The 24109-nt window shown below is 31.4% G+C and overlaps 1 protein-coding gene across 5 annotated transcripts in view; it reads left to right on the forward strand.

Annotated features, from left to right (window-relative positions):
* LOC132706420 (uncharacterized) overlaps positions 1 to 24109 on the forward strand; it is a 71379-nt gene that overhangs the window by 27703 nt on the left and 19567 nt on the right. The window contains exon 1 of one of the 5 annotated variants that reach the window (XM_060677755.1): positions 8422 to 8772. The exons of the other annotated variants lie outside the window; for them this stretch is intronic. Coding sequence (XP_060533738.1) covers positions 8722 to 8772 — 51 coding nt within the window. The 5' untranslated portion in view covers positions 8422 to 8721. Of the gene's footprint in view, positions 1 to 8421; positions 8773 to 24109 lie in introns of those variants that run through there. 5 annotated transcript variants of the gene reach the window in all.

Here is a 24109-nt window from a genome sequence, read left to right on the forward strand (position 1 = left end):
ACCAAAAAAATTCTTGAACCAGAAGAAGCAGCAAATTTTTATTCTTTACCATTTTTCAAAAAAGTACAGGGTGCGCTGCAAATTCAAAAAAACTGAAAAATGGGTCAGCCTATTATTGAAAATTGGTTATAACTGAAAGACTATAATTAAGATCTCACTTTCTTTTATATTGCGATATAGCCCGCATGGACAGCAAAAACTTTTGTATTTAAGGTCTTCATCTATTGTACAAGGTGTTCCCGATATTCCGTGCTAAATGAGGGTATTTTTTCGATTTTATACAGGGTTTTCAAATTATAGGCAAAAATCTAAAAGATCTAGAAAATTGTTCTTTTACGGAATAAATTATTAGCCGCAAATCAAAAATCGTAAAAAAAAATGGCTCAAACGGGGTCAAGCCGCATCAAGAGCTACAATTTTTGTATTTGCGGTTTTCGTCAATCACATACGTTGCTCGGAATATTTGAAAAAATCCATATTGAAATCGTTATTTCGGGGGCTGTCAAGACGCTATGACGTCATTGATTATTACGGCGCGCTGCATGGTTTCAGAAAAAACTTATTTTCTCGAAAACCATTTACTATTTCCAAAAAATTCTTGAACTAGGAAACGTCAAAAATCCAGGCCTCTAACCTCTACTTCGAACAATGATTGTATATACAGGGTGTGTCGTTTATGGGCAAAAAATCTAAAATATCCTAAAAATTTCCGTTTTTGTGGCTAAATTATTTTCGATAAATGCATAAGCGTTAAAGATGGGATAATTTTATTTGAACAATATCGTAAACCGCGTCGTGAGAGAGTTTCAGGTTTCGTCAATTACACAGGGCGCGAGATATTTGAAAAGATATCATTCGATAACGCTATTATTTATGCAAATTTTAATATTTACCGATGTTTGCTGTAACTTTGAAGTTCAACGAGATGTGAAGGACATTTTATACAGGGTGCAGGCACAATTAAATTACATCGATTTTGCACGATAGAAAAACAATGCGTCCTTTTAAAATATGAAACCGCGAAGCCCTTTCCTTTTATAATAAGAAGCTGCTTCGCGCTAAGCGCTACGAGCTTGCCTCGCCCAGCGACGATTTTTCGAAAGCAATCTTGTTTTATAAAGAGAGATTAATATATAGATGGTAGAGATGGCAATATACAATAGAAGAAAAAGTGGCTCGCCTGGCTAGATGAACAGCTTCTTTAACTTACCGTATCAAACGTAAAAAATGAAAAGTGTTCATAATAATAATATAAATACAACAGGGAAAAGAATAAATATTATAATCAATAAATCAATAAATAAAAACTCTAAAGGAAGAACTGAAAGCCGATTAGACAAATTTCTTCCAATAGCATATTCCGAAATGTAGCCTTTAAGTTTAGCGTTAACAGAAACAATTGCAAATAAGCAAAAAAATACAGAAAATACAAATGCAGAGCCGTTCTTAGAAATCAAAATTCATCAAAATTATTCTAGATCAATGATATTTTAATAAAAATTTCAATTAAAAGTGACAAATATGACAATATTGATGTCAGCCAAATTCTTGAGGAATTTGTGTCATTTTGATACTGTGAATAAATGTGGAATAGTCATTTAATGCAATAATTCTGAAATCTATTGAAATAACATATATTTGTATTGAAATATATTATAAATATGAAAATTTTCGATTAGGCGTTCATCGGAAAAATAAAATAATTGTAATTCTAGATGTGTAGCGCCCTCAAGCGGGTGTTAATGCTTTTGCAACCAACAAAATTTTGCAAATATAAAAACGATGTTATCCTTGTTCCAGTCGTTCAAACATTTCCATAACTGTTGTCTGCTTATTAAAAGAATATACCCTTTTGTGCGAACTTTGTCAAAATTCTTTTGATTGGGTATTTCTCGTTGAAAACGAAAAATACCAAACTTTTGCCTTCTTTCTTTTTTGCAAAATTCTTCATTTTTCAACATCTTAAAACTAAGATTAGAATGTCAAAGGAATGGTATATATTTAAAACAATGACTTCTTCATTCCCTGATAATTTTTTTCCGGCTTCTTTTCATTGGAATGAATATCGATAGTGCACTCACCATTTTAGTGATATCATTATTAATGTTGACATTATACATTAATACCACACTTCTGATGAAAGATCTTCTTTCGCAAAACTATAAATTGTAAAATAATTTAGCTGTTAATGTGATTTTAACCTGCCTTGTTTAATATTTTATTAATAATTTATTAATATGTCTATATTGCAAAAAGTAAATGGCAAAGTTATGCGAAGCAATTGGAAAAAATAATATAATGTAACTCACTAATAAAAAAAAAGAAAAATAAACGATCATGAAGAAGACTAAAGTTCAAATTGGAAAATATCGATCACCAAAAATATTATATTCGAACATAATTACATAAAGAAGGAACAATTACAATGTAGCAAATTTACACTAACACATATTACACACTGGAGTGTGATTTCGAATTACAGCTTATAGATCTTATATGGGCGCAAGTAACAGGATTTGTAGCAAGGCTAATACGATATTCAAGAGGTGATGTCCAAGAATAAGCGAAGTTCTTCCTACCTTGGATAAACTGAAAAAGAAACTAGAAGAAGATGAAATGATGAATGCAATAATGCTGAAATCTATTGAAATAACATATATTTGTAAAACAAATCAATAAAAATTATAAAAGCATTTTTCTTCTATCTTCAGTCTATCCATAAGAATGCAATTTTACATCATGGCCATAGACAAATCGGGTCTGACCTTAAGAGACTCCATGTCAAACTGCTGTAGTTGGCTTAATTGTAAACACGTATTTTACGTCAACTGAATTTGTAATGAATATTCACTTTGCACTATAAAAAAATTAGTAAAAATATTGTCCTAAAGAAACAAAACTGTTATATTTATGAAGAATTTTAATTGTTCTTCAAGGGTTGCGCATATTTTGTTAATCGCGCTTTTGACCGTGCCTTTTCAATTTACCGTAGGTAATGCAAATAAAATAAACACATATATTAAATAGGCAAATTGTTTACACTTTCTATAAATATGAGCAGTAAAAACCGTGAAAGGATATGAATATCAATTCCTAATAACTGCACGAAAATATATTATAAATATGAAAATTTTCGAATTGGCGTTCCTCAGAAAAATAAAATAATTGTAATTCTAGATGTGTAGCGCCCTCAAGCGGGTGTTAATGCTTTTGTAACCAAAATTTGACATGTAAAAACGATGTTATGCTTATTCCAGTCGTTCAAACACTTCCATAACTGTTCTCTGCTTATTAAAAGAATATGTCCTTTTGTGCGAACGTTGTCAAAATTCTGTTGATTGGGTATTTCCCTTTTAAAACGAAAAATATTAAACTTTTGCCGCCTTTCTTTTTTGCAGCATTCTTCATTCTTCAACATCTTAAAACTAAGATTATCAGGTCAAAGGAATTTAAAACAATGACTTCTTCGTTCCCTGATAATTTTTTCCGGCTTCTTTTCATTGGAATGAAAATCTATAGTGCACTCACCATTATAGTGATATCGTTATTAATGTTGGCATTATATATTAACAGTACATACTAAAATTAGTGTTTTTCGATACAATTTTGATTTAATGAGTTTCATAATGCGATTCGCTGAGTAGATATAAAATTTTTATGTGATTGTTTATTTTATATGAATTATCTTCTTGTTTATTGATAGTATGTTTCGGTCTAATAAACAATAAAATTGTTAATGTCAGGGACGTACATATTTATAGAATTTTGTCTTAACTTTTGACAATATATAAACCGGAGCAAAAATATTCAGCGTAAAATCCTCTTTAAAGAATAGGCTGTCGATTTTTTTACGACTTCATATTTTCTGGCAAGCGTGTTAAAACGCCTTTGTTGTCGTATAACACAACCATTTCCTTTAATGATTCTAAATAATCGGATAGTTCCGCCATAGCTATATCAATTCACATACTCTGGAGATGGTTAATGTGGACGGCTGGATAAACAAATATTACGCGAAACATATTCAGCGTCGCAGGAGCGTGAGAATGTTGCTATCTTATCGCCCCAAATTAAAGCGATTTGTTTGATGGTTGTTTTGCGCTACGAGGTCTTATCAAAAAATATCTAAAATGGTATTGGAAAACAAAACACTTTTTTTACATGCTAATGCTTATTGTATTGCAGATTAATTACAATATTACTTGAGAATATTGCATATTTATTAATTTCAGGCATTTCGTTTTAAGAAATATAAGAAGCAAAATAAATTTTGCGTAATGTAGGAATAGCAAATATCAAATCTTGCCTTTTTCGTTTTGTTCAATATCGAAATAAAAAATAAAGTAAAAAAATAATTAACCAATATAATTAATTAATTAGTTAACAAGAATTTATATAGTTTCGTAAGCTAGGACATTATTGCATTTAATTTATTTAGTTGATATCATATTTATTTCGGTTTAGATTTTTAGTTTTCTCCTGATCTTTACACATAAAAAACATATTTTCTTGGACCTAGGAAACTATGAGTGGAATAATAAGTTTTTGGATAATCCTCCCTTATACGGACGGGGAATATTTAACTTTGTGTAAAAAAATATTACAGAAGACAAAAAATGATGGAAGTTAAGAAAGGCACTTTCTTTTATCATAACCAAGTTCGACTTTTCTTCTGATGAAACTATGTTCTTTCGCAAAACTCTAAAATGGAAAATAATTTAGCTATTAATGTGATTTTAACCTGCCTTGTTTAATATTTTATTAATAATTTATTAATATGTATATGTCTGTCTTGCAAAAAGTAAATGGCAAAGTTATGAGAAGCAATTAGAAAAAATAATATAATGTGACTCACTAATAAAGAAAAAAAAAAGAAAAAATAAACGATCAAGAAAAAGAAAGAATAAAGTTCAGATTGAAAGATATCGTCCACCAAAAATATTAAATTAGAACATAATTTCATAAAGAAGGAACAATTACAATATAGCAAATTTACACGAACACATATTACACACTGGCGTGAGATTGCGAATTACAGCTTATAGAACTTATATGGGCTCAAGTGACAGGATTTGTAGCAAGACTCAATACGGTATTCAAGAGGTGATGTCCAAGAATAAGAGTTCTTCCTCCCTTGGATAAACTGATATAGAAGCTAGAAGAAGATGAAACGAATATAAATATAGTTGTGTCACCCTCCATAAAGTGGTGTGCAAAGAATGGGTTGATTTCATTCAAAATTGCTAGACGAACGCGCCTTCAAATAAAGGAAGACGCATCACCGTAATACACGCTGGGTCAAAAGACGGATTTCCCCCAATGTGCTTGCTGTTGTCTGCAAGGAATATTAAGCATTCTAGCTTGGATTATCATGAAGTTATAAGTGCCAAACTTTTTGAAAATTGGTTAGTTCTCAATAATAGTGTTATGATCATGGACCATGCAAGCTAACACAGATTTCAGCTACGCAAAGCACCAGTGTCATCAAGTTCAAAAACTGAAATGCAGCAATATATGTTAGAAAATGATACTAGACATACTGTTTTACGTTTTCCTCCAAAGCAAGTAAAATGAAAGGTCAGAGCAGAAAATGTTACTCCTATTTTAAGTCCCAGTGTTATCAATTTGATATAACTTTTGATAAAAACTGATATCAAAAGTCATAAAAATGTAAATAATTTTTTCAAAGAAACTTCCACGGGTTACTGTAATACTATTTGCAAAACTTTTTAGCAAGACTTCACAACTACCGACGCGGTAGGAATCCAGGAGTTTTGTAAAATCTATGCCAATTGACAGCTTACATTTCTATACAAAGCAACATAAATCTTATTACATTTAGAATAAAAATGTAATTATGTATATATATTCCTAGCTATGAATTTATTGTATATATTTAATGTCAATGTTTTTTCTTAGTATTACTTAATTAATTATATTGTTACCAAAACAGCACCATGAAAATTGAGACAGACTATACTTTTGCGGTTTTCGCGTTAGTATACTACATTTTGCCGAAGCTAAAGATTGCCCTTTTATTTTTTAAGATACATAAGATGACATCTCAACTAACAGATAACTTCTTCGGGATTAGTATACAGGCTAGGTAAAAAAGTAATAGGACCGTACTTCCACCCCATATATTTATAGACCATAATATTTGCCTTTTTTTACATTTTCAAGAATAAATAAGGGAATGCACTTTCCTCCTATTGTTTATGATAAGAAACAAAAACAAATGCAAAAATTTTCTCATTGTTTTTTGAATTGACATAAAACAGTTTATTTCCGTTCTATTGGTTTTATCATTTGGTTGATACTTATCAATTTCTTTTAATAAAAATTATGAAAAATATGGTTTGCTGGTATGATTTATACGAACTTTTCTGTTTTCATCATCGTAATCAGTGGAAAAAATGCTATTAGTTTGCTAATTTAACCGAGTTTGTATCTCTACTCATAACGAAGTTATGGTCTGTTCATAGCTATAAGAAAGTGACCAATTGCTTCGAATGGGGTTATCCAAGGGTGGTCATTAACATACAATGCAACAAGATTATTAACTAAAGTTTCGGAATTTAAATTCACTTAAAATTGTGGTCCGTAATAGAAAATAATTTTATACCAACCTGTGTTTTGAAATGTATTCAACACATGGGTTTTAGATTTAAAAAAATTGACAAAAGGCAAGTTTTAATAGAATCTTTTAGAATTCGGAAATGGTAACTGGAATATCTAGAAAAAATTAGGATTTACAGAGAACAACAAAGGCCAATTATTTATTTGAATGAAACCAGGTTCGACACTTATGATACCCCGGAAAAGGGTTGGGTTGACTCAACTGATAAGTGTAAAACACACGCGCCATCAAAAAGAGGTAAAAGAATAACTATTTTGCATGCTAGCTCTAAAGATGGTTGGATTCCAAATGGACTTCCTCTGTCTGCGAAAAATATTAAAGATTCTTCTCTGGATTACCATAAAGATATCACCGCTGATTTATTTGAAAGTTGGTTTAAAAATAAACATTCCTCCTAATAGCGTAATTATAATGGACAATGCAAGTTATCACAGTAGACAGTTGACTAAAACCCCTTTCTCATATGACACAAAAGCAACAATCCAAAACTACATGTATAATAACGACATTTATTTTCACGAAGATTATACCAAAAAGTAATTAATTGAGGTTCTACAAAGCTTGAACCCACAAAAGGAATACGTGATACTGATATATTATGTGAATAATTTTAAGTAATTTAAGTAGGTGATAAAAGTAATTTGTAATTTTATTTTAGATTGAAACATAAATACATAAATAAATAAATAAATATTGTTTAGTATCTCTCCTAACAAAACCCCAAATAATTAAATTCTAAGCAAAGTACGGACCTGTTCGGCCATATTTCATTCTTACAGATTGTCCGGGTCTTTCCTTAATTCAGTCACTTTCTGATGAATTTAGATCGGCCGGTAGTTCTTGGTCATAAACAGACTGACCAACTGTGCAGGGTTGGCCGGTACAGGTTCAGGTTTTACCGACAACAAATTTATAAATATTGGAAATTCAACTCACAATAAAAACTATTTTATTGTAAAATGAAACATTAATTAATGAAGATGGACTATTTGACGAAATATATTCAATAAATTTTTATAATTTATTGAATATTTATTGAATTTAATAATAATAAATTTGTAACCAATAATAAGTTGCAGGATTGGCAAGCTAATGACATCAATATTTATGTCCGATGGCTTGAAGTTTTTGATAATTGTACAAAAAAGCAACTCAGATTTAAAAACATATTTTCGATAGAAAGAGTGTTTTTAATTATAAACAATTTTGGGAGTTGCGAAAAAAGTTAACTTCACGTGAGCACTTTGAAATCAACCATGATTACAAAATGCAACGGGAATTTAAGTTTTTTGAAGTTTTACAAACTTCTTTTAAAAAATGATGTTGCTCCAAACGTAATAGGTGGTCATTAAAATTTAGTTCATATATATTTTCAAAAGCTATAAGATAATTTTTTTATACACAAAAATAATAAGTTTTTTCTTCAATAAATTAAAAAATACATATATTCTATTTTTATTTTGGGTTAAGGGAGGGGGGTAGTCCTACATTCATCTCTCTCGAAGTTGGTCACATAAGTCACATAAATGGGCTATAAATATACCTTCAGAAATCTTTCCAGTTCTAAATTTTACATTCTAGACCACACTGATGATAGTTAAAATAAAGGTTTTACAATTCGGACACGAAAAACGTATCCTAATTAGTGGACGTTTCGTATCAATTGTCAACTGGGACCCATATCTACTCTAATTTCATTGAACGAAGCACCTCGCGGTCTCCCCCCGAACGGACACCGCGCTAGCGGTAGTGGCAGCACTGCATCCGCGCGCACTGCCAACTTTTTTTTATTATACCGTAACGCGTTCGAAATTGAAACGCGCCGTACCCCGAGACGGCGATGTAAATAAATAATTATTATATTACGTTGTTAAACGCGAATGTAAACAGCTATGGAATTGGTGCGAGCAACGGTAGCCGGTGCAGTTAACAGTGCGCACGGAAAACGTGAACTATAGCGCGCCCAGGCAAAATTACTCGCGCATTAACAATTATAATTTTATCGTGGTTCTCTGAAAATTTTTGGCGAGCGTTTTTTCGGCGTTTTTCACGGTTCGTTCGTTTAGAAAATCGACGCTAAAATGTGCGAAGTCGAACGTCGAATGCCGGAAAATTTGATAAGGGAGTTGGAGGTGAGAAATTGCTGTTTTTATGTCTCACTTCGTTTATCTATTTTTAGGCGCTTTAATTATTTATTTTTATTGCTATTCGTTGTTGCCGTGGAAATTCGATTGATTTCGGTGTCTTGGCATTTATCGCGCAAACTGAAAACCGAATTTTGAAAAAGTTAAAATTAATCGGTACTAGTTGCAATAAAGAAATTACCATGGTAACTCTTTTTTATTGATTAACAATGAAATACTTAATAACACTAATAATAATAATAATGGATTTTATTGCCCAACAATACACACCAATTATAGGACAAGATACAAAAAACAATTTAATAGTAACATAAACATAAACAACATGCTGTTGAAGAAATACAATATATAACTGCTAAAATATGGAAAAAATTCATTTAAATTTTTTTCCAGTTAGCAGAAAATATACAGGGTGAGTCAGTAAGTAGATCTCAATGCCAAGTTATACCATTTTTTTTTTTAATGGAACACCATTTTTTTAATTCCATTTTCGAATACAGTGTTAAATTTCACCCATAATTCATACCCTTTACCTATATCTTATTTTAATGAACAAAATAATAAATAAGTCCTTAAATTGTGAAATATAACGCATCTAAATGATAAAAATAAAAACAAAATAAAAAAATAAAATTATTGGATATGGAGACCAAACGAAAACTCAAGTAGAATTTAAAATTTCATTAAAATGACTTAATTCCTACTCTCGCAGTTCATTCCTAAACCCAAACAAGCCTGATATGCTAGACAGACAGATTTGGTTTCAACAGGATGGTGCTCCACCCCATTTTGCTCGACAAGTACGTGAACATTTGAATACGCTATTTCCTGATAAAAATGGATTAATAGAATGGCCTGCTAGATACTAGATACTTTTCTATAGGGATATTTAAAATCAAAAGTGTTTACGAAAAAATCAGAAAATTTATTCTTTAACATTTACAATTAGATTTCGAAAGAAGGAAAATTAATGATGTAGGGTGTGCTACCCGAATTATGAGTGAATTTTGCCGCAGAATTCGAAATTAGATTTAATAAAAGAGGCTTGGTATCTACTTATTGACCCACCCTGTATATTTTCTGTATATTTTCTATTTACTGTAACTAATACTCAAGGAAAAATTATGATGCAATAGCAATAGCACCTAAAATATTCTATTCTCTTTCGTCATGGCATGGAATATGTGGCTTTTTTTGGGGGTGGGGGGGTGCACAGCTAAATTGCTAACAATTTTGTTTTGCAACTAATCCTAATTAGTGATTTACTTGTAACAACTATTCGCAAAAGCACGGTAAAAAGGGTTATTCAACACTGCCTCTGATATCAGCCTGATATCTACTTGACTCTCCCCTTGTCCCTTACTTATAAAAAAAAAAATTGGTTATTGGGTTCACCCAATTTCAATACCCATGAAAGTGGTATCTAATAACTTTATGGGATGGGGTTCGTCAAATGTTTGTAATGTTCGATCATTAAAAATATCACTATGCTGAAAAATCAATCTTTAGTTGGAATATATTCGATACAGCGAGAATCTACGCAATAAATTAATACCATGACCACAATATTTATGACAATGACCATGATCCATCTAAAATTTATATTATAATAATACAGTTTTATAGATGTTAGTCTTGGGGTAAATCACACGTGAAAGTTGGCTTACCAGCTGTGTGAAATCTGCGAAATCTTTATATTATTTATTTTATATTATTGTCCATTACTGGGATTAATTTGGATTTCTTGGAGCATTCACTCCACTAGTAATTCGCTAATGGTAAATTAGTCTGAGATATCTTGTTTGTTCAATTCTGCATAAGTTGCGAATTTCATTTCAATCAATTGAAACACTGATGTCAGCAAGCAAACGAGTAATGAGTAGAGAACGGTATACTTGGTACCGAGGCACTTTCTCATTGATCGATACTAATTTTTAATTCTAAATAAGATAAGGTTGTAAAAATTGGTGGTTTTTATTTAAAAAAATGTTAAATTTCTTAAATATGTTTTTTTATGTAGGGAACATTAATTAAGTTATACAGATAAAATATAATTCCGTATACCAAATAAGTGTTCTATCTAAAATAAGCAAGTGAACATTTACTTCCGGTATAACAGAAATTTTGAAAATAATCAACTGAAATTTAGTACGCCTAGTTTACTGATTTAAATCAATAGTGGTTAATGGACCTTTGGGAGAATTTTTTGAATATTTTTCGTATACAGTACCGATTTCGAAAAAAGTTAAAAAGACCGGGATAAGTACCACACACAAAACTGTACCACCCTCTAGGTATTCAAATATTGAACTTTGCAAGTGTCCAAATGTCAATTTTTTCTTGCCAATAAATAATATTAATAATAATTTTTATTATTTATACATCATATTATTTATACATCATATTATTTATACAATATGCAGAGCATAACAGAGCAATGTAAAAGTTGTGTTTTCTTACTTACCTAGTAGTAGTGTTTCATATGCATCAGTGTTTTTTTTGTGAACGGAATTGTGGATTAAGGAAATTAAAAAAAAATTGTAACAATTTACCACATAACATCACTTCATCAGCCAATCTTTTACAAAGTTTATTATACGTAATTAACGTTCTTTTTGAAAAGGCGACAAATCTTTAAACGTTTCAAAAGTACCAAATTTTGATTAAAGTTCGAATTGAAGTGAATGAAAAATGTGAAAAATAAATTTATAAATCTTTTCACCATTTGGACTTATAACAATAAGGTCAGTCGTTTTATATAAATAATTGCCGAGTCATGTGGCTGAATGATAACCACGGAGACCAACACGATAGTATTAAAAACGTAAATAAAATACAAACTGGTTAATTACAAATTTATTGTTTATAAATCTCACTGAATATATTGAAAGTGATAATTATTTTGCATTCCCTTGAGTGGCAGAATTGTGTGCGAAATTGCTTAAGACAATGAGCGGGGTTCCGAACATCATTGTAATAAAACTAAATCGGGTCGATGACGAAAATAATTACGCGTAATTGTAACTTGTCGCAATTCACGCGTGTGATGCAAATAATGTAGTGTTGTACAGGGTGCGTTAGACACTGTTGTCAGTCAGTTGAGATCTTTTATAAGTAGATATTTTGTCGAGTTGTCGATCATGTAGTAAGCAGCTGCTTCCTGTTCACAATAGCTGACGGAATTAACACTTGGAAAATCGACAAATTCATTTGGGATACGAGAATTCATTCTATTTTTAGATATTTTTATTGTCATTGCCGGTCGAACTTGTAAAGGATTTTCTTTACTCCTTTAATCTACTACTACTTTAATCACGTAATTTAGTCACGGATTTAGGAGCGATCGGATATTTTCCGTAGATATTAAACACTCAGTAAATGTATTCGTTCTGTTGTGCAAAAATGTAGTCAAAAACTATTGGTCGTAGAAAAAGTATAGTATGCAACAAGAAAAAGTGTAGTATGCAACCAAATCGAACCCGTGACCAAAGTGGTGTTATCGGTATTGCAATCACTTCAATCTTATGGTTCCTAACTAGTACCACCTAGCACCCAACCTATAGAGTTGGCACCAAACCCGCAGAAGAGTTGCAGAACATTTTTATCGAGGAAAGAGTCTATAAAACGCGAACTATTCAGCTTTAATTAGTTTGGTTTAGTTCAAAGTCGATTTTAAAAAAGTCGCCGTGCGTTAAAAGGTTAATTTTTAGTTGGGTATTTATTAAAATTTTAAGAACTATTCAACATAAAGGGTTTTTTTCAGAGAAATTTTTGAAAATTATTTTATACAACAAAAAATTATGATTTCTATAAATTTTTGTACATATGCAAAGCGGAAATGTTAACACAAAATTTTGATCGAGTGGCCCATGTCCAATGTCCACGCCTTCTAGTCTATCTCCTTTATTTAGGGATAGCAACTGCATAGTATGATCAAGAAAATGTAAATACGATTTTATATATTATTAACATTCCAGTAAACAAGTGCATAGACCAAGTTCGCTTAGAAATTAATACAGTAATTTTTTAACCTAAAAGTTACATAAAATAAATCGAAAATACTTTTAGGAATTTTCAGCGGATTCTAGTCTCAAAAAACCTAGTAGTATCAATTTTGAAGCCGTTTATTTATTTATGTTTAACAGCTTCTAAAATATCCACAAAGATTTAATATTCATTTTCAATTTTAACGTCCTCTGCGTTTTTTAAAATCAACTTTAATTAATTAATTAATCAATTAAGTAAAAGTAGTTTAAAGGGTGGATCTTTGATGACTAATTTTACGATAAAAAGTTCATATTAACATGTGTTCACAAAGTCGTCCAAACAAACTATTTTGTTTGGTTTTTTGATTATATTTTTGTTAAGTCGTAAGATTCACCTTCTAAAGTTTTTAAGTACTTAATTAACATCCTGTGTAGCCGAATTAAATAAAATATGCACTTCTTTACCAGACACCATGTTGTGTAGGTATGTAATATATTATAAGAAAATGCTCACCTACATTATTTGAATAAATTTTTGCAATATTTTAATGTTATTTCGAGTTTATCAAACCAAAATACCAGTAATAGCAGAATGACGTTTTTAATACTCACAGTTAGTCGTCAGGTAGTAATTTTCATACTAATACTTGTTGAAAATAGGAATAATCATGTTAAATATAAATTAAATTCGCAGTATAGCTTCGGGATCGCCCAAAAGTGACATATTATTATGTTCAGTGAGGGAGTGCCTAGTTTAATTTGGCTTTTATAATGAAGTTCAGATTTTGCCAGTAGATAAAGGATTCTTTCTTTAGGAGAGACATTTTTTAGGAGGAAAAAATAAAGGAATTATGAAATGACGTATGCTGTATGCACTTTCCTCTGCGGTTTAATTATTGAGAGGATTACAGTGTACAATATGAAGAATTTCGAAGCAACTCCAACTCATGAAAGAGGAAGTATAAAATGAGATATGTTCGAAGTAGTATGTAGAATTTCCAAGGAATTGAAACTACAGTGGAACTCTCATTAATTCCAGAGGAACAAAAGAAGGGAATATAAAATCAATTTTTGATATACAGGCGAGTCAATTAATTGGATATCAAATAAAATATAACACAAATAGTAAAAAAATATACAGTTAAAGCATCTGAGCGGAAATATTGTGTTTCTTTGTCCGTAGCGGTTAAACTATGAAAATCATTTCCAGCCATTTCTCTTGCCCATTGTATTTTTAAAAAGTCTCAAAATCTTACCATTGTTGAGCTACAGTCACCTGCGGCGGGGAATCTTTCATTACGTTTATTTAGTTGCATCTTTTTGTCTTCAGCTCTTAATTATTTTCAATGGAAACTTTTCATTAAGTTTTTTGTCTTCAATATTATTTTCAATAATGCCCAACAGATAATTGTGTCTTGAACGGCCAGCGGAAAGAAAAATATCGAAATTTTGATAGATCCAGATGTGTTTGATTTGAAAATTAAAAAATAATTGCTTACATAGTAGCTCATTTTGCAACTCAGATAATTGGAACCTATTATGAGTTAATTTTTCAAAGAAATCAGATCTACCGCTTATCCAAAAATCTCTCAACATCTTCGATATGCGGCAAAAAATATCAACTAGGCTCAAGGAACATGAAGGAGCCTTAAAATTAAGACAACTAAACTCATCAGCAGTTGCCGAACACATTCACGAAATAGGACATAAAATTTTATTCGATAAAACTAAAATTCTTGCATGTAAATCAATTCTTCTACCAACGAAAAATCCGGGAGTTTACAGAAATCTATAAGCGACCTAATAATCTTAACCGCGACTCAGGTCGTTACTTTTCACCAATATGAGAATCAGTTATCCGAGACGGTGTTGATAATGCTCAATTTAATAATAAAATAATATGAGTTCAACATCTCCTAGGAGGTTGTTGATCATCGTGGCTACTTTAACTTTAATCAAACCTGAACTGCGAAATATCTGTCAATCAAGACCAAGATAAAACCCGAGATGAAAAAGTCTTAAGGCGCGACGTTTAAAAATATTGCATCATACGTCACGGTTAATTCTTGTGATCGCGTTACATAATAATTTAATTAATAGTGACCGGTTGCCACGCAAAGTGATTTAATTGATATCACCGCACGTATAACGATGTCCGATAGAACTTCCCCGTGGTTAATTTTCACTCTTACGTATTACGTGTCTTCTTGCATGGTCGGCTTTGCGGAAAAATCGGACGGCCGGGTATTGCTCGAAAAAACTCGATAATTAACTGCAACAGGTTTGAGAAATTTTTCTAATTATAGATAAGCGAACCGCCGTAGTTAATTTACGACAGCCGCGATTGTACTAACAAGGTCGCTTTCGATTTTTAATTTGGAGAACGAAAAGGAGCAAAATCCTGTTTCCGCGTTTTTTTTTTTCAGTAATTTGGTGACATTGGTGATAACGCGCGATCGAAGTTGAAATTTGCATTGATATTAGTATATGTTCTAATATGTTCTCTCCTGCGATGTTCTGATCACGAAATTTTAATGATAATAATATATGTTGTGAAGTGAACAACATTAGGTCGTTGTTATTTTGTCATGTTTGGATTTTAGCCGATTTTAGATCGTTATTTCTATGCAAGCAAATTGTAACTATGTTTATAATTCTTTACTTAATAGTGGACTCAACACCAGTGCTGCGGAAAATGAATTATGCGATACTCTCGTGGGACATCAACGGATAGTAACACAATTGAAGGAGATTTAATTGAAGCAATAAGAGCGAAAAGTTTGTTGTTATTTATCTAGCTCACGCCCATGAGTATAGACTTTATCAATAGAAAAATATTTTATCAAATCATATCTTTATAATTGTAACTAACGTACAGAAGCTTCATCTTAATTACGTTTTCATTCAACCACCTGTTGGAAGCACACTCTTGGAATTTTAATTAATGCAATCGAAGGTAGAATTGTGTGAAGTATCAACCACTCCACACCGTTGGTCAAAAAACAATACGGTTACAAAACTAAATGATCCTTAAAAGTTAAAGATGTTTACAATGTTACTCAAAATTGGACGAAAACGAATTACAATTTCTTGCCGTAATGTCGATAACAGAGATTGACAGATAAATTATGTTAGAACCAGGAAGAATTGTTGCCACTTGTATCACCAACCCCACCAATTCAGCTCACCAAAAGTTGTATTTAAATTTAATTTAAAGAAATCGAAGAAAGAGCCATTGCTGGCTCTCGTCGCAGTCTAATATAATTATTTTTAGCATATAGAGTAATATGAACCAGTACTGAAACGGCCAAATCTTTTGTTTCGCTCTAGCTCTAATGATGACATACCCTGCAATAACAAAAAAAACGACATACTGTACGTAGTAATTAGGTATACCTATTTTTTATTAAACATTGTACAAAATATGCACCATACAGATATTCAAATATTCGAACACTTCGAAGTGTTTTTGGAGCGCGAGCATTGAAGATGCCAAGTGAGATTTTGGCGAAACGTCTGCAGGATTCAAGCGAACGGATGATATCCCGGAATATAGTGTCATCACATTTTTCCATCCGTGAATCAATACGTGAAATCCCATCCTCCCACCTTTCAGTCAAAATCATTTTGGTTTTGATGAAAAAGTATTTTAACCCAGTTTGACTGTGGTTGAAAGACAAGTTCCTTTGAGCTGTTTCGACTTCCATTCGTCTCTTCTATATATATATATATATATATATATATATATATATATATATATATATATATATATATATATATATATATATATATATATATATATATATATATATATATATATATATATATATATATATATATATATATATATATATATATATATATATATATATATATATATATATATATATATATATATATATATATATATATATATATATATATATATATATATATATATATATATATATATATATATATATATATATATATATATATATATATATATATATATATATATATATATATATTAGTTTTAAGGCTTCCACCTTACCACTGTATATTTAATCCCATTGAACATGTTTGGCACCAACTGAAATCCGCCATTCGTCGTAAGAATGTTTTTCCCCGTGTTAACTCCAATGTCCTCAAACTTATAGAAACCGAAGTTTTTAACATCCCTCCACAAAGTGGGGCAAATTCTGTTAAACATATAGCAAAAAGCAGAACAATCGTATATCCATATTGCAAATAATATGGAACAAATAATAATTAGAACAGGTGATGATAGCGATAGTGATACTGATATATTATGTGAATAATTTTAAGTAATTTAAGTAGGTAATAAAAATAATTTGTAATTTCATTTTAAATTTAAACAAAAATTCATACATAAAAAAATAAATATTGTTTAGTATCTTTCCTAACAAAACCCCAAATAATTAAATTCTAAGCAAAATACGGCCATATTTCATTCTTACAACTTGCCCGGGTCTTTCCTTAATTCGTATCAGTTAGTCATTTTTTTATATCTATGAACAGACTTTACCGTTCGCTATTTGAATTTAATCGTTTCGTTGTCGTTAGTATTGGAATAAAAATATAAAGAACCCCACACATATTTGCGATAATTGCATTATTTCGCGGTACAGCGATATGATCTGGAACTATTTTGAAGGAAATAAAAAAAAATCGGTATCGACACCAACACTCGCCTACGCACGTGCTTTTCAGTCTACACGATCGGAATAATTCAAGGACGCCGAAAGGGGTTATTATAATTCGCGCTCCATTTTTAGTTTTTTTTTGTGCAATGGCGTGCGTGATTGATTTTTAGACGAGAGAATGTAGAAAAGTGATTGATGATTCCCAATTTAATGCATCTTGATTAATACTTTACTAAGTAATGGGTTGCTGTGGTAGTAGACGTATTTAACAAACTTAGCAGTTGCGGAATCATGTTCAGTTGTTACTAAAAATGGCGACCTTTCAGGATCATGTTCCTGAATGCGCCCACAGCTCGCCCAATGGTCTGTTTATTTTTACGCATCGATGAAAACTAACGCTTTACTTTTAAAGTCAGGGTTGTTCTGAAATACGCTGCGTAGAGGGTTTATTTTTTGTAAGTGTCGAAGAAAGAATTTATCAATCATTCAGATATTTATTTTCAATATAGATAATTTGACAATACTTTGAATTAACAAGCTTGTATTGTGTGATCCACATAAGAATCGTTAGTCCCAAAATCACTGGATATTAATATAAAAAAATATTTACCCAAAAAAATTTGTTGCTAATTATTTTAATGCTCTATAAGTACACCTAAAACAACAGAAAAAATAAGAATTGTAATATTTATAATTGTGCAGAAATCACTATATCTCACGACGCCATGATCATAATGAAGAACTATGAAGTTTTTTGTTTAAAGTGTTTAGAATTAAAGTTATTTATACTGTGAGGGAATGGAATTAAAAAGTTTTAGTGCCATTAATTTTTTTTTTTTTTGAAAAACAGATGTAACAAACGTGAGTAATTTTCTTCAGGTGCGTCTGTCTGTAAATAAAGCAGCATAAATATACAGACTACAGACCTTATAAATTTAGTTTTCATCAGTTTAAGTGTACGCATTCACTATCACGATTTTTTACGTTAAATATAATTCTTAATATATAGTTTTGACATATTTGTATTTTTTTTAAACAACTGTTGAAAGCAGATTCCTAAACTGATATACCATAATTAAACAAAGACTATACAAGACTTGTATTAACTATTAATAAGGTACCTTTATTTACAATATTTTACTTCCTACTCCAAAATACAGAATATGCTACAATATAACTTCATTAAATACGGTCGCGAGTGACACACACACACACACACATGTAATTCCCTAATCAAATATATTGCCTAAAGAATCATAACATACTGCAGAAAGAAACATTACATTAGATATAGAGAGATAGAAGCAATTCCCGTTGTATCTAGGTTCTAGGAACAGAAAGTATAAATTCTAAGCGCATTGCAAAATCAGACATCAAAAAGAGGATGCAAAGAAGCATCTAAATCTAAGGGAAGTAAAAGAAAAGAAGAGAAGGAAATAGCCACACGAGACCTATCGTGAGTGCTCCCAACTCTGCCATCTTTGAATCTTGAATTAGAAGACTGAATTGATCGACGAGTGTTTTAAGAAAATAATTTGTTTTTCGTGCGTCGCCTCGGTTTTGGGCGGTTAAACCTGAGTTAAACAATTGCGTGCCTTGAATTTTGAAATACAAGCGAAATATGACGGATCGTGTAATTAAGAAACAACGGTTAGCTGAGTAACTGTTTTGCGGATTAGCAATAAAAAATGTAACGAGTAACACGCAAACGACCTCGGGTCTGTAGAGCGTATTGTTGTAAATTATTTTACCACGTGACAACAACAAACGAATTCGCATTTCACGGAACTCAAAAACGCGAGAATAGTGCGTACTTTTATTTCCTAATTCTTATTCCTGTATGTGCAAAAATTTCGTGTATTTTCATAATTAGCTTATCGTGCTCAAATCATGGCTAAGAAGTTGGTGCTCTCCACCAAAGAATTTTTGGCCGGAGTTAGTTAATTGTGTTTTGGTTATCACCGAGGAGCCGGCAACACCGCAAATTTCAATGATCTACTTTCTGACTGTATTATAGGTTAATGGAGTTATGGGATTTTCTGTTTCTATCGTTTCGAGTAAACAGAGTTTAATTGATTAATTGGCGAATAGTTAAGATTTACAAAATATTAAGAAAGGCGTAGGAGAAGTTAGGATCATTTATAGCGTGTTTAGAAGAAACTCACAAATTCTCAAACTCAATGTAACGTTTTGCAACGGAAAATTCTCTATTTATATGCGGAAGGCCGTTACTGTTTTCATATTAGCAGAACCAACTCAAAAACTCCGAATCCCTGCCAAGTTTTAAGTGATCAGAAGAGAAAGATCAACAATGAGTTGATGAAATTGGTTTTTGGCGAGAAACCACCACAGTCAAAATGAAATAATTTGGGTGACTATCTACACTTGATATGACAATTTTTCAGAGCCCAATAGTATATAATAAGTCAATCTTAACCAAGGGTCCACAATATTTTTATTAAAAATTAAACCCAGATTCAAGGCATACATACATACACAAATATTACCTCCCTTGCAGGCCAGTTTGCTTATCCACTGTATAAGGTTAGCACAAGGTTGTATTACATCTCGGCTTAAAGTTAAAAAAGAAAGTCCTTCATTAATTATTATGAATTTGGGCAGCGCATCTTCAAGCGGAATAGTAGATCCAAGGTCGCCCATTGTGTAAAAATAATCAATTCTCTTCTTGCAGCGGCCTTGGAAACCCATTCAGTACTATGTCATTAGCGCGTACACGCGGGAGGAACTTTTAGAAGATTTCTTCTGCACGTTAGTGCCCTACAACAGTTAAGGTTGCAAGTTGTTCGGTCGTTTTTTGAGTTTGAGTAAATTAGTTGTTACCTGTAATTTATTTGATTAGTTGGGTTTAAAATATACCTCTGTCCAGAACGGTCGCACTGGAATAGCCCACCGGCTAGTAGGACAGATCTTCTAAAAGTGCGCCTGATGGGTTTGTGACCAACTTAATTAATTAATATTTTGGAAAACGACGGTTAATATGTTAATCCGAGAAAAGGATGTGCGCGTATAGACGCACTGTCTGCTGCGTATAGACGCACTGTCTGCTCGGTGCATTCCTGAACGATTCGTAAAGTGGATCAGTAAGAGACTTTCATTTTTACGATCGCGTTGCGTGGGATGTGATTCGCATCGTTAACGACATTTTAAAAGTTGGATTTTGCATGGTCAACCTCGATATGCTCGCACGCAAATACCTTCTTCTTTTGTTATTTTAATGTTTTCGTCTTCCATAGAGTACAGAATAAATAACACGCCAAGCAGTTCCGCCAATTTTGAGGGCGTTGAAATTTTCTAGAAATTAGAATGATATTGCCTGATTTTGCAGGGATCTATGTTTATACCAAATGGTCTCTTGGTTTTAAAAATACTTTATGTGGGTCCAACATTTTTTAGAGTGATTTTAACGTTTAAAATATCATGCTCAACCAAAAACAAAAAAGAAAAAAATGCCTGCAGAACTTACGATGAATTGTTTCAACATAAAAAGAAAAATATATAAAAATAAAAATAATGTTTTTAATTTATATGCGCCTTAAACACAGGACCACCCAAGCGAGTCTAAATCCAGTCTCACAAAACATGGAAGACGAAGACAAAATAAAAATCGTGTGAATTATGAATAAATCTAAATCTGAGCAGTAGCTCTTTGCAGCTCTCAGCATTCGAAGAAATTCTTGCCAATATCTCAGAGGAGTCCATTCGAAATTCGAGTTAAGCATATTGGTCACCATTTTGCGATCCGTCAATATTAAGAGCTTATAAGTATTAAAGTTTTCTTTGCAAGAAAGAGATTCCAATTTCCTCAGGTGACTTTTACGTGTCGAAAACCTATTTCACACAATTAAATTAGAAAAAAAAAGTCAGATTTTCACGAGGTCTACATAAATAAATAGTAACAGATCCTTAAATACAGTTGTATGGTTATAAATTTAAATTTAATAAGGGAGACCCATTTAAATCCAATTTTTCATTATGTAATAGATTCGAATATCTTTAGTTAATCTCCATAGTTTCCAACAAATTTAGTGTTTTGTCTTTTTTATTCATTATTTAAACCATCAAAATTATCCTAGAACTTATCCATTCCTGAATTTAAATGAAAAACATCAGAATCCGAACTTTTTTTATACTCTTTTTTATGTTCGTTAATGCGTTTCTTAAATGATCTACCTGTTTGTGCAATATAAATTTTGGGATATGATACATTTCAACTTGTAGACTCCGGATTTATTTTTTCTTGATATAGTTGTATTATTTTAAAAAAAATTCCGTATGGTATTTTATTTGAAACGGTTTTTTAGTTATAATCTTATATATCAAGGAGGAGTCCTAACCATTGTTAAAAGCTATTTGTTTTACAATATTTAACTCTTTTTCAAAAGTTTCTGTGGAAAGTGGAATCTTAAGTAGTCTGTGGATAAAAGGATAAAAGGCAGTCAGTTCGTGTGTGTGAAAAATCTATTTTTTTGTAATTTAGTTGTAGCTAAATCCAGCAAATTTAAAGAGTTATCTAGTGGCCCCTTTATGATAAATTTTATACCGTTATGTTTGTCAAAAAGGTCTGTAGTTGTCTTTCCGGTCCTCGGTAAAGTTTCAATTTTATTCATGTATATATTATACTTAGGGCTAAAAATAACACAAGCAAAATTTACCTTGTAGTGCGATAAATTTGATACAAGCTTACATTTAAAAGGTTTCGCGCCTTTTTTAAAACTTCTAAAAATAATTTGCATTTTAAGTTTAAGATAATTTACAATATTTTTACTTCTTAGTCGCTAATAAAATTTGTTCTCGGGACAGGAAAATTACTTAAAAATAATTTATTATTTCGGTCAGCATTACTACCTAAAACCCCAACCCGCAAAATTAGTATTCAGTCTTTAAACAAGAATACCTTTTTCGTCAACATTTTAAAAATATGACCTCCAAAAAATAAATTCAAATCAAATTATAAAAAATTTGTCAGTAGTAGCTTTTACCTAAACAAGGATTTTTAAAGCACTTTTTCCAGTCATTTTTCGATACATGTTTATTAACCAAACTAACGTTATTTTGTTAACATCCTTTTTACATCAGAAATTACTGGAACTTTTTTTTTTAACATCCAATTTAATATAAAAAAATGAGCCATAACACTGTCAGTCTAAATAAATCATCACACTAAGGGTCATTAATTGTGTTCGGCCTTGCCATGAGCGCGTCCTCAGAACGCAGTTATGTCAACTAAGTGGAACGAACGCCCTTGTTAAGTGCAATTTTATTTTTATAGCCATCCGTATAAAAGCAATTGAAATATTTGCGAATATACTTTATTGTTGCAAAAGCATCAGGAAAAACGACTTTTAACTTAAATGGCCGCAGAAACGAAAGTCAACCGCAAGCACATCTAAAAGTACAGTCGACTTATGTAAAGTTTTTAAATATTAAATAGTAAACCTTTTTTATCGGCATCGCGATCCGATTGTTGAAAGTGCTAAACCAGATTTTTTCAGTTACGTAATTTGTTACACAAATGTGCCTTTGGGTAACAATAACTCCTATTTTGACTACGTAAAATTCTTATTTATTCCTGATGTTAGGAATGCTCTAAACTCTTATGATTTCCGATTTCTCATTACAGTACGACCCCGATTATCTGGGCTGCACAAAAGTAGATCTCTTAAGTTCGAACTGACTTTTATATTGAAAAAAAGATAATCTAGTAAAAAAATAGGATTCTGCATCAGTAAACTGGTCATTTAATAAGAAAAATAAAAACTCTACATAGGAATGCTAGCTGACATTTACATAAAGCAAATATGTAAATATGTAACTATGTATGAACTTTAGGTAGCTATGCTTTTAAAAAAATGTCCCTTCGCTGTGTGTTAAACTGCTTCCATGTTTTTTAATTTTCTGATGTATTCCTTTCAAAATGTCAGTAATGTCCGAAAATTCTTGTTGCTGAAAATATTCCAGCGGAGCAGCTTCTTCAAAACCTCGCTTAGTTTCTCTTTTGACTGGCACCACTTTTTCCGGCTTGGCTTGGCGTCTTGGGTTTTTTCACTCCAATCATTGCATTTGCCACTTCATTAGACCAATCAGTTCATTAATAAGTTATTTTTGATAGAAGCGTTTCATTGCTTCAATGAAAACTTGATCCATTGGTAGATCAATGAATATAATAAATAGCATGATGGTGATAGTAATAGTCAGTGGTAGTCGTCAATTCTAATAATACACAAAAGTATTCGATCAAACGTATTGACAGGGAAGGGATGTAATTAGATCAACACATCTGGGGTTATTTTATTATAAATGGCCTCCCCTACCTCCGATAAGTCTGATCCTCGATGTATATTTTTAGGAATTTTATACCAAAAGCGATCTTTCACAACCTTTAAAGGTATCTTGTTCCAAGAAAGTATATGTGATTCCACCCTTCTACAATATTTAATTTCATTGAATTCAGTAGAAGATCGAATCAGTTACAAGCAAATGTGAGATCAAATTTCAAGTGGTAACATCATTGTATTTTGTATGATAAATCAATACAATTTTCTGTAGTACATTGGATATTTACCATTCTTTTATTTGGTTTAACCAAGTTTTCAATTAAAAAAAAACACAATACAAATATGCAAGCGGCAACGCACATAAGCAATAAATACTATTCAAACAAAACTCATTAAA

This window comes from Cylas formicarius, unplaced genomic scaffold, assembly GCF_029955315.1.
Source record: "Cylas formicarius isolate icCylForm1 unplaced genomic scaffold, icCylForm1.1 PGA_scaffold_8__14_contigs__length_24414737, whole genome shotgun sequence".
Classification (NCBI taxonomy): Eukaryota; Metazoa; Arthropoda; class Insecta; order Coleoptera; family Brentidae; genus Cylas; species Cylas formicarius.